The sequence below is a fragment of the Schizophyllum commune genome (assembly GCF_000143185.2).
Source record: "Schizophyllum commune H4-8 unplaced genomic scaffold SCHCOscaffold_10, whole genome shotgun sequence".
Classification (NCBI taxonomy): Eukaryota; Fungi; Basidiomycota; class Agaricomycetes; order Agaricales; family Schizophyllaceae; genus Schizophyllum; species Schizophyllum commune.
The window spans coordinates 1,887,916-1,903,275 of NW_026089547.1; the positions used below are offsets into that span (position 1 = coordinate 1,887,916).

The window sequence follows — 15,360 nt, forward strand, 5'->3', positions numbered from 1 at the left end:
CCGGGGTCTGAAGCATGTGCGAGATAGAGGAATGCGCGAGACTGCCGAATGAATCAGTGACCTTCGTGAAGAACAGCATGCCGGACGATCCGGACCGGTTCTAGCAGCACTTGTCCTGAACGACCACTGAAGTCCGTGTTCGGTGCATTCATCCTCGTCACGATGTCCAGTACCATCACCTTCAATGTCAGTCCTTGAGCAATCGCACATCGATAACAGTCTTCTGAGCCCATCGACAGACCTTGACGGGCTTCTTCGTTCACGAGGACATTGGCGCCGACTCTGCTGCGATAGGCGCGGTACGTGGCGTCTACTCACACACACCTACTCTATCTGATATCGCCTCAGGTCCCCCCACGATTCGGTTTGAAGGATGACTCGAGCGATCGCTGGCGAAAGCTCCTCTCACACGTCCACTACCTGAACGCCACCGCCGAGGATGGCGCTCTTTACAAGCTCTTCATCCTCGGGAGGCACGGACAAGGCTATCGTACGTGACTGTCGTTACCTACGTTCTGCTAAACCTAATTACTGAGCTATCACAAAGACAACCTAGCTGAATCAAAGTACGGCACGAAGGCCTGGGACGAGTAAGCTGCCGCCACCCGCGTCTCTCGAAATCCTGAAGCGAATGCCTTTCGCACGGCAGTTACTGGGCGAAGCTTAACGGCGACGATGAAATTACGTGGGGGCGTGAGTACAGTCGGCTCACCTTCTAAATTCCATTTCCCTCTCTTCATCAGCCTCCCTTCCTTATTTTCGTATACTGAGACGACCCTGCAGCCGACCCGGAACTCACGCCGCTTGGCAAGAATCAGGCGCGCGATGTCAACGCTATGTGGAAGCAGGAGATCCAAACTGGCATGCCGCTACCGTACTTTCTCTACAGCAGCCCCTTCACTCGTGCCCTGCATACGCTGCGCATAACATTCGGCGACTTCCTGTGTCAGACACCGAGGCCGTTGGTTCTGGAGGTATATTGATGTTTTCGTCCAAGTGGCCTCGCGCTTCCTCTCGATCTCTCCTGATCACACTTTACAAGAACTGCCGCGAAGTCTCCGGCGTCCACACTTGCGACAAACGGCGTACGCGGTCGTACATCGCATCTGCGTTTCCTGAGGTCGACATCGAGGATGGCTTCACCGAGGAAGATGAGTATTATGATGACGATGTTCGAGAGCCTCCCGAGAGCGTCGTTGCGCGGGCACGAGCGGTGCTCGTGAGGATTTTTGAGGACCGGGAACGTGAATGTAAGAGTTTTATGTCATCTTCACTGTCGAGGACCTTTCGTTCGATCCGACCGCGAACACTTACTACTGACTACAGTCATCTCCATCACAGCCCATGGAGGCTGGATCAACGCCTTCCTGACCGCAGTTGGAAGGGCGCACTTCGCGCTCCCGACGGGTGGTAAGTGGGCTGCTTGCATCCTCTTGCGTGTCGAGATTTGAATTCAGATAACTACTTCTAGGTGTCCTCCCTCTGATCGTCAAGTGTACGAGTATGTAGATTGTACGAGTACAACGGCAAAGGGCGATGGTACTGATTGACTCATGTTGACTAGCCTGCGTGAGTGCCTTAGGAAACCAGTGGGCGTCCACACAGCGATGAGGGCGTATGGCAGAGCAATCAGTCACAGTCCCTCTTAGCTCAGTGGTAGAGCGCTTCACTAGTATTGCCATTCAAGGTTTGCAAATGAAGAGGTCAGTCGTTCAAGTCGGCTAGAGGGAATTCTGAGTTGCATGCCCGTGGACTCTTTTTTTGCACTTCGCTTATGGTCTTCCGTCCTTCCTTGCGGCCCTTTTTCTGACCCAGAGGCCAAGTTCACCAGACGCGTTCTCCATCACAGGGATTACCCCACAGTCCTCCATCTACCGTCAGAGTCACTGTGCTTGCAGCGACCACGCACGTGCGTCGCGGCCCTTGCCACTTGCCACCATTGTGCCCGCTTCGATGGGGATTACCCCTTGATAGATCCAGCCCCCGGTCATCCCTGCGCGTGCTCAAGTGCTCGGTACGAACGCGTCTCCGTTTAATCCAGCTCTATGGCCCACGCGAGGTCTCCACTATGCGCTACATGCGAAGCGTCGACCGTCTGCATCTTCGCTGTGGAAAGCTATGGCCCAAAGCACTCCAAACTAGGTCTGCGCCTTCTGATCAGCCCCATGGCTGGAGGCGCATGCTCGCTGCGTCCGACGTGCCGTATTTACGCACGCATTGCGTGCGCAAGAAGTATGCACGTTCCTTCTTGACGACCGCGGGTATAAAGGTCGCACGTCGATGATGGGATGGGGTCTTCCTCTCTGGCTTGCCATTCGCGCGCTCTGCAGGTCTTGAGCTTGCACATAACATCTGGAAGAAGATGTTCCTCCGAACTAGTCTCGTTGCGCTAGCACTCGCGTGCGTCGTCAATGCTGGGCCTCATGCTAGAAAGGCCAGCAAGGACGTGGAGGTCAATGGGGTGAAGTATACGAGTAAGGTGAGTGCCATGGTCTATTGTCCGCCCCTCAAGAATGCCAGTGACAGCTGTCTACTTTTAGAATAGAACGCTGACACAATCTCTATAGGGCCTTGTGGGCTTTGGACAGCTGCCTGCGAACGCGAAGGAGGTCACGGGTGATACCCTAGGCGGCTTGGGTAGCGCCATCGCCCTGAAGCCCGGCAGCTGGCAGAAGCTCGACAATGGTTCCTATACCGGGACGTTATACGTGCACCCGGACCGGGGCTATAATGTGTATGTGCCGTCAATGCATCTCGTATAGATCATATCACTGATCTCTTCATTCATACAGCGAGAAGACAGTTGACTACCAAGCGCGCCATCACGCACTTGACTTCGTGCTCACGCCGTACACCAAGTCGAAGAAGCTATCTTTCGAGGACGCGCAGAAGACATTCCAAGTCACCTACACCGGCAGCGTCCTCAAGACCGAGCGCGGCGGGAAGAAGACGACGGGTCTTGACGCGGCCGCGATCCGCGACGCGTCGGGGATCGACCCGCAGCTGCCCATTCCGAGCACAAGCATCGATCGCCTGAGCTTGGATGTCGAGGGCATGGTTGCGAATGCGGATGGCTCGTAGGTGCCCTTCATTATCACGCAGTAATCAGCAGCATAACTGTCTCTATAGGTTCTGGGTCAGCGACGAGTACGGGCCGTACATCTACCTCTTCTCGGCAGATGGCGCCTTGTTGCATGCGATCGCACCGCCCGCGGCCGTGCTCCCCACGAGGAACGGAACAGTCAACTTCACGTCCGTCGAAGATCCCGACGCCGGGCGCGCGGCGAACCAGGGTATGTGTTCTCCGTCCGCCGGAACACTGGCAGTCAGGTTGATTGATCTGCTCACTTGTTGATCTGTCGTTGACAGGGTTCGAAAATCTGACCCTGGACCCCGCGACGCAGACGCTTTACGCGATGCTGCAGTCCGCGACCGTGCAAGACGGCGGGGACGATGATGAGACGTCACGGCACACGCGACTGCTCGCGTACGACGTGTCGGGCGTGTCGACGGCAGACGGCACGGGGAACGCATCCTTCTTCGACGAGTGGGTCGTCCAGCTGCCCATCAGCGGGAACAAGGGCAAGACGCGCAAGGCTAGCGAGATACACTTTGTCAGCAACGGCACCTTCCTCGTGCTATGCCGCGACGGGAAAGGCGCGGGCGACGATGACTCGAAGGCGAAGTACAAGTACGTATCGAGCCTACTGGACCCCCTCGTGCTGCCCTTGATTAGCTGCGTGGCGCTGCGGAGGCTAACACTGCTTGTTATGTCAGGAATATCGGGCTGTTCTCACTCTCGGGTGCGACAGATATCAGTAACTCGGCGTTTGATGATCCTGCGAATGCACTAGCAAAGGGCGGCGAGTTGGTCGACAGCGTCTCCGCTGCCGAAGTGATCGACTTTATTGACTTGATTGATGACGACGAGCTCGAGCGCTTTGGACTGCATAACGGTACGTAGCGCTTCGTTGCATGGCGCTAGGCTAGCGTAGCTGACGGGGGTGCTACTAGGGGGTGACGCTGACGATACATTGATTGCCTCAAAATGGGAAAGCCTAGCGGTAGCTTCCGTGCAAGACGATCTATACCCGGATGACTACTTCGTCTTCACTGCCGTACGTCCAGCGGCTGAGACAATTCGAGGCTATACTGATGGTTCGCAGGCCGACAACGACTTCATCACGACAGACGGTGTGTCTGTCGGTGAGCCGTACGACGCAGGAGCCGACGTCGCAAACCAATTCTTGGTTTTCCGCGCGACTTTGCCAGGGTATTCCGCGTAGACGCGCGCCACAGCGCCACAACCGTGTATTCTCGACGTCCAATCCAATATGCTTACCGTTGCACGCACTAGAGACGATACTTCTTGACACTGGTGCGAGTCGCAGATTGAGGCACCCTGCCCCGGCCAAGTCGGGGCCTCGGCGACCTTGGGACTGCCATATCGGGCAAATCCTTTGTGCTCGATTTGCGCGCACCGGGAGAATGTGATTCCCATGGATGGGAACAATCACCGTGCCTCCTTCCATGACGCCCTTCGCGACGCCGCCGCGTGGTCAGGTCCGCAGCCCCGAGCGCCTTTTGTGGCATGTTCTCGCCGGGGGCGTCATATGGTCCCTTTATAAACGCTGAATGGGCGGTGATGGACGCATCTTCCCGACAGCTTCGAATTGGCGATGATTAGCCTTGTGCCTCCGATGGTTTGCGGCGGGCGCAGCCAATGGGCGCTCGGAATGCGCTGACGAGGACGGATTGTCTGCAGCGGTGATCATGGATCAATGGATGAACAGCGTTGCCCGTGCGAGGTCGCGCTTCGCGGGGAGACGTTGCCGTTTACGACACAGGTCTGGGCCGTACCGACGGGGTTACGCTCGGCAAAAACGACAACATCAGCGCAGGAGGACAAGAGACAAGGTTGCGTCTCACGGCGCACGCGTGGGCGAGAGAGATCGATGCCGTTGACGAACAGGAGGAGGTCGCGCGACAAAGAACCTTCTGCAAGAGGCAGCTTCTTTGCGGACTCGGGTGTATACGTACGTTGCCTGGGCGCCTTGAGGCTCGCTTCAAGGGTGCGGAGAGGCGCGGCTGAGGATGTGAATCCGTTATGACTTCAGACACACTTCCGCCTGACTGTATTGACCCCGTACCGCGTGCTCGGACCCTGCATCTTAGCGCTCGGCGGCCGCCTTCTAAATAGGCGTGCCCCGCCCTAATGGAATCTGATGCATGCGCTTCCGCTCCATTCCTTCTCAACAATCAGTCCGTTGACCCTGTGCCGCCCCGTGCCGCCCGTCATATAAATACAGATCGGCCTTTCTCCCCTACCGCCCCTTTCGCGTACCTCGCTTCATATATCACATTCGCCGAAGCCGTACTTCCCCCTTCGCCCCCACACCTGCTTCCCACCCAATGGACCTCGACCTCGCACCCATCCACAGCTTCGAGGAGTACTGCTCCCAAACGCGCGCCGCCCGTCGAGAGGGCTCATCACATACGCATGGCAACCGCTCGCCACAAGCATGCCCATTACCGTCTTTTGGTATGTTTGATGACCACCGTACTTCCTCCCTTCTTGCTGACAGAAAATGTAGACGACCTGGGCCTTCACCGCTGGACCGGCACTATACTGCCGTCTCACCTTTACCTTCCGTCGTCCTCAAAGTCTCGGCGCGGGGTCACCCCAACGCTCCCGAGACCCTCCCGCGCACGGAGAGAGGGCAGCCCCTTTCGGCGTGCCACACAACGTTATACCGGCGGCGCATCAGCACGACGCGAGAGTTCGCTCAAACAGCAACTGCTTGTCACACGCGCCTACCGGTGCGAGGACAGCGACAGGGCGAGCCGCATACTGCCATCGATCGAAGAATACGCCGACGTCAGCGGCCACGATCCGCACGGAGAGGGGCGCAGCTCTTCCTCCGCGGACCCGTTATGTGGCTGCGCAGGGGACGCGGACGAAACACCAACGCCACTCCGCGCTGCGTATCGCGCCGGAGGGGCCGAGGGCGGCGCCTCGCCTCTCCCCCGGTTACGCGAGCTCGCGGCGCACACGCCCGCGTCGAGCAAGCGCAAATCTGCGGCCTCTGACGCAGGAGCAGCAGACGGCGGCGTCCGGAAGCGGTCGAGGATCGCTATCACGGACCTGATCCACTAGCGCTTCCTCCCCTCTGGCTACATCTGTCTCGCACCCGCCTCCCCCGCGATTCCCGCGTCCGCTTCCCCGCAGCCTCCCTTTGACCGACGGACCATCTTATCTACTGACTAGTATGCTCTCGCATGCATTGCTTATGCGCATCTTGTGCCCACGAACCCGTCATGAACTATATCCTGTTATGCAATTGCCCTGCCACACTGTATCCATAGCTGTTCATAGACACCCTGCATTCAAACATCTCGATAGGTAGAAGTCAAATGAAGAACATTGAAGAAGCACGTACAGAGCCTCGAGCCTTCCTTTGAGCCCACTTCGAAGCGAAACGCAGGGGCGAGAAGCCCTTCCGCGGACTCGAGGAGCGTCATCGATCCATCTTGAAGTCCGCGAAATTCAACATGTTACACGTGACCTCGGCAATAAACCCCGTGATCAGCCGTGAACAGTGTTCAAACTTCAACATGAGGTTTGATTGCAGATTTCGGGATCTGACGCTCGAATCTGGGGTTTCATTTACAACAACATAGCTTCAGCTATTCAGTTACTCGGTTATCATCACTCCGCGCGCGATGAAGCAGTCAATGGTCATCAAAGGCAACTCTATCAGCGTTGCCTGCACGATTAGACCGTGACTCAGTGCAGCCTACGGCAGCGCCATGGACATCGAGTCAATCTGATTAAATACACTAAACGTACAGGCAGGACGTCGGGCTACAGAAATACAAGTACATGGTAGAGCCATCTATCAACCGGAATAGTTCATGTCGAGCGTATAGGATGGCGCGCCGCCGCCTATCAACCCATGTCCGCCTCCTTCGTAACATCATTACTCGCCTCCTCTCGCATCAGTCTCCACTGCTACCTCGGCGACTCAAAGGGCTCTTACGCCTCGTCATCTGTTCGCCCACGTCTTATACCACTCTCGCGAGCTCCACATCCGTCGCAGGCGCGCTCGCGGCACCGCTCGCATTTCCGGTGTTGCCAGCGCTATTCGCGCTCGTGATGGGCGCGCTGGCTGCATTTGCCCCATTGACATTGCTGCCCGGCCTCGAGAACGCGCGCAGGAACTGAGGGCGTAACAGATTCCTCATCGCGTTGCCTGAGCTGGCGTGCGCGGCGGAATCGTCCTCTTGGGTCGGCGAGGCCGGCGCAGCGTCGCCTTCGGGGGCAGGAGGCGGTGGAGCGGAGGTGCTGATACGGAGAAGGCTGGTGTACGCTGCGAACGACGTCGTCAATATGCTGGCAGAACGATAGCGGACCACAACAGCCAGTAAGAAATAGAGGAAAAATATAAGTTGCCCTCTGTTTTGGTTGAAAAGAGAGGGGGACAAGACGAGGATTGTTTTTAACAAAATGACAGGAAATACTCACGTTGCCGACAAACAGGGCAGAACCAGCCCTTCGCGCGCCTCTTGCGCCTACGCTGCTCCGTCACATTGGCCAGGGGTGGCGGCGCAGGAACGACGGCATCCGCTGCGTTTCCACCTTCCTGTCCACCCTCCCCATTTCCGTTCTCACCCTCGGCCCCGCCACCCGCGCCTACGCCAGCGACGCCCGCCGCTGGCTCCGACGATGAGACATTGAGCGCCCCACCCGCGCCATACTCGACCATATTGATCGCGCACTCCTTACACGCGACGAGGTGACGGCAGGGCAGAAGGACGACCTCGCGCGGGGAGGACAAACAGAGTAGACAATCCTCGCTCTCGTCGTCCGCGAGGCCGGCGGTGATCGCCGCGGGTGGGTAAGTGTGGGTTTGCGTAGCAGAGGTGGGAGAGGAGGGGGCGGCGGCAGTGGGCACAGGGGGTGCGGCGGGCTTGACGGAGTGCGACGCGAGGCCGTAGATCTCGTGCAGCTGGAAGGTGTGCGGGCCGATGGTGGCCTCGCGCTTGACGACGCGGACGACCCAGGGGCGCGTGTCTTCCTCTTCGTCGTCGGGCTTGGGGGCCGGGGCGGTGGCGGTGTTTTCGCCAGTAGCCTCGTCTGCGTTGGCGTTCGACGCCTCGGCCGCGGACTCTGCATTTGCACCGGAGTCCTCGGTCGCCTTCCTGGAGACCTTCGGGCCGTGGCGAGCGACACTGAGGAACGTCACTTGTTCGTTCGGCAATGACAACTCCGTTCCCTGGTCATCGAGTGCTGCCAGCCGGATCATGAGCTTCACCTCCGAGCCCTCGTCCTCAGCATGCGGCGCCTGATTCGACGGGTCCAGCGTGTCCACGACAGCAAGCGCAGGGCCCGAGGCAGCACGATTACGCTGTCTATCGGCGTCGGAGCTCGAGTGGAAGATCGAGCGACGGAGATGGAAGTGGGTGAAGCGACGCGCGCGGTTGCCCGCCGAGTTGTCCTCGTTTGGGGGCGTGCTTGAATCTGAGGGCGGCTCGAGAGAGGTGGACGAGTCGATGGCCTCGGGATTACGAGGCTTGGATTGCTTGTGCGAGGGCAGGAAGCGCGAGAGCTCAATCGCGGCGCCATCTTCGACGTTGAGAACCTTGCCGAAGCCACCATCCGTCACCTGCTCGTACAGCAGCACCTTCGTGAGTGGCGCATTTGCATCCGCCTCCGACGAGTTCCCGCCCTTGTAGAGCGGCGAGTCTGGATGCGTGGCAGGGATCATCGCGTAGATGTAGATCCCGCATTGTGGGGAGTCGCAGTCGAACGAGAAAGAGATGCCGTGCTGTAGGGCGTGATGGGAAGTATCAGCAGAGTCGAGCGGGGCGAGGGGAGACAGCCGCAGCGTGGGGCGCTTGAGGTTGACGAGTGCCTGCAGGGTCGTGGTAGGCTGGGTGCCCTGATGACGGGTGTGAGACGCGGTATGCGTAAGATAGCCTCGCGCCGCTCACCGACTGGCTCTTCTCGACCCATCCCTTGACTACGTCCTGCGTCAGCTCATCCTCCACCAATCGCTTCTCATTGAGCGCCGTCCACTCCGGGCCCGTGTTGACGATCCCAATGCTAGGCCCGAACAGGGACTCCTCCTTCCCCTTACTCTCCTCCTCCATGTCGATCACAATGGCCCCGCCAATCGGTGCTGCCGCCATCGGTGCAGGCGTGTTGTTGTTCGCGGTCTCTCGCGCGAGATACGCCGGTGTCCTCAGAGGCCCCCGTGAGCGCGAGAAGGAAGCGTTGTCTGATGAGGGATAACAAAGTAAGAAGGTGTACGGGGCGTGGGGCTAGCCGAGGGTGATGATACCCACACCAGGTGGACCACAGGCTTGCGCCGCTCATCTGGGAGAACAGCGTGGGGGTCGCTAGGTATGGAGGATTACTGGGATTGAGGTATTCGTCTCTCCGCTATGCGCTGGCAAAGGGGGAGTCGGGCGGGACTGAGGTGGTGGGAGAAGAGGAGATGACAGCAGTTCCCCGGGATTCGGCATCATCTGAATCGTTCGCACGTGGATTTGGGGAACTCTCCATTCCGGACCGCCGTTCCGGAACCACCTTCCGTCTCCTGCTCCCTACGCTCATGTCTGTTCAGAATCTTACGCTTGAAGCCCTCTTCTGACCGGTGCGCGAGAAAAACAAACAACCTGTCAATTATGATAGTCAAGGAGTGCAAATGGTCACATCCAAGCGTACGTTGCCCCAGTCCCTGTCAGCACGGTTCCTCTACGGCTCTACCTCACGTATGACCCAACCGTATCAACTGAGTAGACGGAGGAAGACCCAGAATTGCTACGGCACTCTGCATATCCTGAATCGCTGGAGTTTCGTCCATAACCTGGGAATCCAACCTCCGATCACTTTGCCCGATTGAGGACGATTGCCACAGAACTCGACACGGAAGCAAAATACGAAGCCCAGCACACACCACATTACTTGCCCTTTGTAGGTCATAAATGCGGGTCGTGCGCACCATTGGGAGCTTGCGTTGTGGACGGACATTCCCTGGCCTTGAAGAATGGTCCTTCAGACTGCATCCGAAGAGACCGTGGGTGCTTGCCATAACACTCAACGGATATTCGTAGGACGAATGGCTGCGCATACGGCCTATGACTACTATGGCCGAGTCTTCGCAAGGCCGAGAGAATGTACTTGGAAGGTTCAGCGACACGCTTCCGCTCCCTGTACGCTGCCCATATAGATTACCTATAAACCTATAAACCTCACTCTAGAAGGTCTGCATTGCAGGTGTATAGTGCTTTCTGCGCTAGCAAGTTGAACGCGAGTGTAGCAAACGTCTCTCAGGAGCTGGAAACTCCAGGGTCCGGCGAAATCAACTGCGTCTTGAAGTCGAACCGTGGGAGATCTATATTGCCAGTTATCGGTCGGGCCGCCGCATGTTCGACTTCCTTCCCTGCTCTGATTCGCAATCGCCTCTTCGCACTCTCCTAACCCTTCTGACTCTGGATTCTGCCGAGGTGCAACCTAATCACAGCTTGGGTCGACGGTAGAGACCCGCAATCGGCCCGTACAGGTCACCCAGCGCCCTCTCCGCGTACATAACCCGCAAAAGTCTCTCGCCCCCGGAACACGAGTGGCAAAGGCCCTTTTTGGGGGATAAAAAAGTTTCTTAAAAGGTGCCTCAAAAGGCAGCTAAAAAACATGCTATTTTTGGGTTAAAAAGTGTTCGTTCTCCAGCGTTAAAAGGTAGCCTCAAAAAGCAGCCTTTGAGAGCAGCTTTTTATTCCAAAAAATGTATCACAAAAGATCTGTATATGAGCGGTAAACAGCAGTCAAATTCTGGCCTCAAAAGGAAGTATTTCTGTTAGACCTTTTGCGCATCAATAAACAGGTAATTTTGAGCCATGTATTTATGGACAGATATGGAGCTTTTTTAAAACCCAAAAGATGCCAAATATTCATGTGTTTTTACTCCCTCAAATCACCCTTTTGGCGCGCCAAAAAAGGAGTCGGGAGACTAGGCGGGAGATGGACGGGAGAATAATCAGGAGGCATCGCTAGATCATCACCCTATCTCGCTGAAGCTCCCGACGTCCCCTGATTCTTCACCCGCGTCTTCACCCTGCACTTCGGCTGATGATGTGGCATACCCGTCCGATTGCCCGAGTCACGTTGCTGTGACACTCACGGTCCGAGTGCATGGTCGTGAGATCGCCGCGTGGAACAGCATGTCACGCTCGCCACTTTACTATCTGACATCGCCTCTTTATTCCGCTGCTCATCTTCGCCGCCGACCTTCGCACTGCAGTACCCAAGATTACTCGCGTATGGCGTCGTTCCACCCGCGGGTCCTACCTCATCCTCAACAGTTACTTGAGCTTTTTCGGCGGAGTCACCGTCACTATCCTCAAGTTCTGCGCAATGCCGAAGGATGCGTGAGTGGATTTGTGTTCAGAGCGTGGCCGAATGCTGACGCTTTGCTCGCTATCTCTTTTTAACCGCCGACGACGATTGCAGTTGCCAGTCCGTCATTATCTTCCGCCAGATTTACAACGTCGAGACACAAATTGTTGTGAGCAATGAGTAGCTTTGTCCTCTCGGCGCCCAATCACACGCCCCGCCTCGTCGAGGCGCAACACTGCTCACATCGTGTTAGTGCTCATGCTCATCCGCGTCTACGCCGTCTTCTCCCGCGACCGACGAGAGCTTGCGTGTCTTCTGTCTTATACAGCCGTCGGCGTTAGCATTGGCTGGGTGGGCCCTTTTCGGGCAGTCCTCCGCCGCCGAACCTGCCGTCGTCAAGTGCTTGGTGTATAATCGAGGGGGGGAGTAAGTCAGTTTCATTTGTATGTCCGCGCGATGTTCAAGCTAAGCACCGTATGTCTTCGATCCGCCACCTCTGCCCCTTCGTGACCTTCATGCTCCTAGGGCTCTCGGCCGAACGCTGTTAAGGCGGTCGGCGCGGGTGACGAAGGAGGAGGGGAAACGGGGCTTGAGGCGGTCGGCGCGTCGCGTGCGAAGAAGGAGGAGGGGGTGGGGGCTGAGGGCGGTTGGCGCGGTGAAGAAGGAGGAGGGGGAAGGGGGGCTGGAGCGGTCGGCGCGCTTGAGGCGATCGGCGCGCCGCGTGCGAAGAAGGAGGAGGGGGTGGGGGATGAGGGCGGTGGGCGCGGTGAAGGAGGAGGAGGGGGGAGGGGGGGCTGGAGCGGTCGGCGCGCTTGAAGCGATCAGCGCGCCGCGTGCGAAGAAGGAGGAGGGGGTGGGGGATGAGGGCGGTCCGGGCGCTTGAGGCGGTCGGCGCGCCGCGTGCGAAGAAGGAGGAGGAGGTGGGGGCTGGGGGAGTAGGGGCTCCAGGTGGTCGGCGCGCTTCAGGCGGTCGACGCGGCGCGGGGTGACGAAGGAGGATTCTGAGAAGTTATGTATGTACATTCTGTATGTCGAAAGGAATGGCATCAATCTCTATGGTTCAATAAGTAGCGGTCGCGCTGTCTGATGGTATGCTCACGCACCTCAAAGGTAGACGATGTGTTGCGCCTCGCTGAAGGTCACTGCACTAACATAACCCGCACCCCGTATCGTCTCGGTTCCTCCCTCGGCCAACTGCTGCTGCAAGCTAGCGCTGACCCTCACCCGAGGACCCAGCGGCAACCCCTCCCATCCCTCGGTCTGGGTATCGTCCAACACGCCGTCCGCCCAGACCCGGCCGTAGGAATAGTGGTAATTGCGCATGTGCGCACAGAGTCGGTACAAATCGTAGGCCCTGTTGAAAATAACGACCCTGCTACAGTAGGCGCAGACGGCAGCTCTCTTCGTGAATATCGACGTCGCCTTGCATTGTCTGATCGCGCGCTTTCGCATGCTTCTGCTGAGCCTGGCGACGAAATCCTGGATGTACTGGGCGTTGTATGGGTGGTTCAAGCACATCTGACAGTTCCAGTCGTATTTTGGATTGATCGCAGACTGAGCCACTCACGACGCTTGAAGGTAAGGTACTTGTGTGGCCGACTGAACTTGTGGGGGGCGGAGGGCAGTGGTGGTCTGTCTTGAAAACGCTTGCGCGTTGGTCGGCCTCTTTTGATCCCATGCCACGCGTCACTTTCCCGCATTTATATACCTTCACTTGGAGAAAGAACACATTGCTCTGCACTGAAGGAGACACCACCAAGACACAAGTGCATTGTCTGTTCAGATCTCTTCTGCCAGACTGGTATGCCCCATGCACAGTCTATCAATTGCACCTCAGATGATATCAGCAACAGTCTGGAGACCTCTACCCATTCCCTCCAGGCTCATATGCCATCTACAGGGAGACATTGCCTTCCTGAAGTTCAACTTGTCATGTGCATGTCACGCAAACTTTAGCATTTCACGTGGGCATCATCGCGGCTCGGTCATTGCCGGACTCCTGTTGTCAAGGAACTACTCTCGGAGATGATCGGCGGCTTGGTGGCTTACATGGGTCGTTGCTTCTCAGTCGCAGCAGCATCTCAACGTCTGCACGTGATGCAATGGGACCTCTTTCGCATTCGCTTCTTCCGAAAAGCAGAAGCTACTTCCATCTCGGCATGAATTGAGGCCGCCTTGCGCGAAGGCGAAGCGTTCTCAGTGAAGGCGCCTTCCAAATCTGTAAAGCTCTTAGCCTCATTAGAGGTAGAGCTCACCTCGATGGAGCTGCTATAGGCTATCATGAAGACGGATTGACAGTGGAATCTCTCTTTGGCAAGCCGAAGCTCGCCCGCCTCGACCGAGGCGCAGCTCACATACACGAGCCCGCCATCTGCCTCTGCCGAGGTATATTTCGCCTCCAAAAAACTGACCGTCGCCTCTGCAGGGGAGAAGCTCGCCTCTATGATCCCGCCGTCGCGGGGACAGTACTTTTTCGGACTAAGCAACCGCCTTCAGGCTTACGCCAGCGCCTCAGCACGCCATGGATGCGCAGCCAACGCTGATAGCTCCCCAATCTAACCCCGCTGCATCCCGCATCTGGAGGCTAGGAACGCATGTCATGATCCAGACAGGCGCATGTAGGTAGGTAGAGAACTTCTCATACAAGGGCCTTGAACTGCGCAGAGCTAGCGTCGAGGCGGAACAGCAGCAGCCCCCTGGAGCCCGGAGCCCGGTACTTTGGCAGTAGCAGATCACCGGTGGGTCAGCTTTCTACCGCTTCCAACGTGCCCTTCATATGCCCCCCTGTATTATGGACCGATGAGAGGCATCCCGAGCAGTTCTCCCCGTCCGCGGCATCAACGTGGCGAGCCGGTACGCCGGCACGATCGGTGCGATTACCAGGTATGGTATGGTGGCTGTGCCCGAGGCCCCAGCGCAGCGTCAAGTTTGGATCCCATGAGCACCCTTCGAGCTAGTCTCGGGACCCGACACTGGTTTTCAAGAGGATAACCGTCGTTCTGATAATAGAGTCTGGAACGAGTGACGCGGGGCTTCGCACCCCAGCTTTCGTGGGAACTTTTTTGACCGATGAATGGCATCTCGCGGTTCCGACGTGCCCAACAAGGCCAACATGATCAGAATCGACGTGTAAGTGAGCGCGATGACGGGCAAGTTGAGAGGCCGGCCCAAGGCTAAACGGAAGGTCTTCAGCCATCTCGAGGCTTTCGGAGATGGCCGACGTTGCGGAACCGTCAAACTTCTTCCCACGAAAGCTGGGGTGCGACGCCCACTGCCACTCATCCCAGACTACCTTCGAGCCACGTGTGTAAGGGCATGGAGCTTCATTCCACGCGTTTACATGATGAATTCGGCTACATTACGCCAGACCTCAAAAAGAAAATGAAGCAGAAGTACAACGCCGATGACCTTCGCGACCCAATCCATGACCTTGTTAGTTGTTAGGTATGACTGAGGCTCGGCAGTGGGCAAACCCACCAGCTCAGCCGGACCCATCAATGACTCCGTGGGTAGAGGGGCACCGTCAGGTAGGACATGGATCTCGGCGACCTGAAGTAGCAGCCTAGGCCAAGACTCTATGCTCACAGGGAGCAGTTCTTCCTTGCCGATGAAGAGCACGCGGACGCGGGCTGCCCAGAATTTTCCCAACCGCGAAGTATCGTCGTGAATCGTCCTATGGGTTCCTCCCACTCCTTGGCTTGTGCCGCTGAGAAGTCGAGTGAAATCCTGAAACACGCCTCAGCAGATTTTCACCGACACGGTGTTGTGGCTTACCTCGAAACCCAGGACCTCGATCCTTCGTCTTCCGTACGCGGTCCTAAGACCATCGGATTGGACGATGACTACAGAGTCAGGGTTGGAAGGAGGGAAGAATATGTCCTCGAAGAGCATGACACAGTGAGGGAAAACTGCCAGATAGAAAAGTGGGAGGTAGAAAACTAGCACGTCAAGTGGCGGATATC

General features: G+C 57.3%; 8 protein-coding genes and 1 non-coding gene across 9 annotated transcripts; 5 read left to right on the top strand and 4 right to left on the bottom strand.

Moving 5' to 3' along the window:
• The first annotated feature begins 74 nt into the window (after window positions 1-74).
• Window positions 75-1,572, top strand: SCHCODRAFT_02637978 (phosphoglycerate mutase-like protein). Its single transcript, XM_050345998.1, has 9 exons — window positions 75-186; window positions 240-299; window positions 349-490; window positions 548-590; window positions 650-693; window positions 784-974; window positions 1,043-1,250; window positions 1,327-1,410; window positions 1,472-1,572. Exons 1-9 carry the CDS (start codon window positions 163-165, stop codon window positions 1,507-1,509), a joined length of 834 nt encoding a protein of 277 aa, XP_050198653.1. The 5' UTR covers window positions 75-162; the 3' UTR covers window positions 1,510-1,572.
• Window positions 1,573-1,639: 67 nt separating this feature from the next.
• On the top strand, window positions 1,640-1,731 carry SCHCODRAFT_t205. The gene has a single exon. It is a non-coding gene; the product is annotated as a tRNA-Thr (tRNA).
• A 181-nt stretch (window positions 1,732-1,912) lies between these two features.
• On the top strand, window positions 1,913-4,372 carry SCHCODRAFT_02637980 (uncharacterized protein). Its single transcript, XM_003028786.2, has 8 exons — window positions 1,913-2,479; window positions 2,568-2,734; window positions 2,793-3,077; window positions 3,130-3,293; window positions 3,370-3,691; window positions 3,778-3,956; window positions 4,015-4,118; window positions 4,167-4,372. The coding sequence occupies exons 1-8, from the start codon at window positions 2,363-2,365 to the stop codon at window positions 4,284-4,286; spliced, it is 1,458 nt and encodes a 485-aa protein (XP_003028832.2). The 5' UTR covers window positions 1,913-2,362; the 3' UTR covers window positions 4,287-4,372.
• A 940-nt stretch (window positions 4,373-5,312) lies between these two features.
• On the top strand, window positions 5,313-6,432 carry SCHCODRAFT_02637983 (uncharacterized protein). Its single transcript, XM_003028785.2, has 2 exons — window positions 5,313-5,542; window positions 5,595-6,432. The coding sequence occupies exons 1-2, from the start codon at window positions 5,413-5,415 to the stop codon at window positions 6,155-6,157; spliced, it is 693 nt and encodes a 230-aa protein (XP_003028831.1). The 5' UTR covers window positions 5,313-5,412; the 3' UTR covers window positions 6,158-6,432.
• A 369-nt stretch (window positions 6,433-6,801) lies between these two features.
• On the bottom strand, window positions 6,802-9,502 carry SCHCODRAFT_02637988 (uncharacterized protein). Its single transcript, XM_050345999.1, has 4 exons — window positions 9,349-9,502; window positions 8,995-9,281; window positions 7,526-8,942; window positions 6,802-7,370 (listed from the first exon to the last, which is right to left on the bottom strand). The coding sequence occupies exons 1-4, from the start codon at window positions 9,377-9,379 to the stop codon at window positions 7,066-7,068; spliced, it is 2,040 nt and encodes a 679-aa protein (XP_050198654.1). The 5' UTR covers window positions 9,380-9,502; the 3' UTR covers window positions 6,802-7,065.
• A 173-nt stretch (window positions 9,503-9,675) lies between these two features.
• SCHCODRAFT_02637992 (uncharacterized protein) lies at window positions 9,676-10,248 on the bottom strand. The gene has a single exon (XM_050346000.1). It carries the CDS (start codon window positions 10,134-10,136, stop codon window positions 9,774-9,776), a length of 363 nt encoding a protein of 120 aa, XP_050198655.1. The 5' UTR covers window positions 10,137-10,248; the 3' UTR covers window positions 9,676-9,773.
• Window positions 10,249-11,414: 1,166 nt separating this feature from the next.
• Window positions 11,415-12,306, top strand: SCHCODRAFT_02713133 (uncharacterized protein; the record flags this gene model as incomplete). Its single annotated transcript, XM_003028784.2, has 4 exons — window positions 11,415-11,430; window positions 11,513-11,567; window positions 11,652-11,824; window positions 11,924-12,306. Coding segments are annotated over 4 exons (602 nt in total), but the record flags the coding sequence as incomplete, so codon positions are not given.
• Window positions 12,307-12,502: 196 nt separating this feature from the next.
• On the bottom strand, window positions 12,503-12,916 carry SCHCODRAFT_02671410 (uncharacterized protein; the record flags this gene model as incomplete). The annotated part of the gene is made up of 1 exon (XM_003028466.2): window positions 12,503-12,916. The coding sequence occupies one exon, from the start codon at window positions 12,914-12,916 to the stop codon at window positions 12,503-12,505; it is 414 nt and encodes a 137-aa protein (XP_003028512.1).
• Window positions 12,917-14,734: 1,818 nt separating this feature from the next.
• Window positions 14,735-15,289, bottom strand: SCHCODRAFT_01174748 (uncharacterized protein; the record flags this gene model as incomplete). The annotated part of the gene is made up of 2 exons (XM_003028465.2): window positions 14,735-15,124; window positions 15,173-15,289. 2 exons carry the CDS (start codon window positions 15,287-15,289, stop codon window positions 14,735-14,737), a joined length of 507 nt encoding a protein of 168 aa, XP_003028511.1.
• Between the last annotated feature and the right edge of the window lie 71 nt (window positions 15,290-15,360).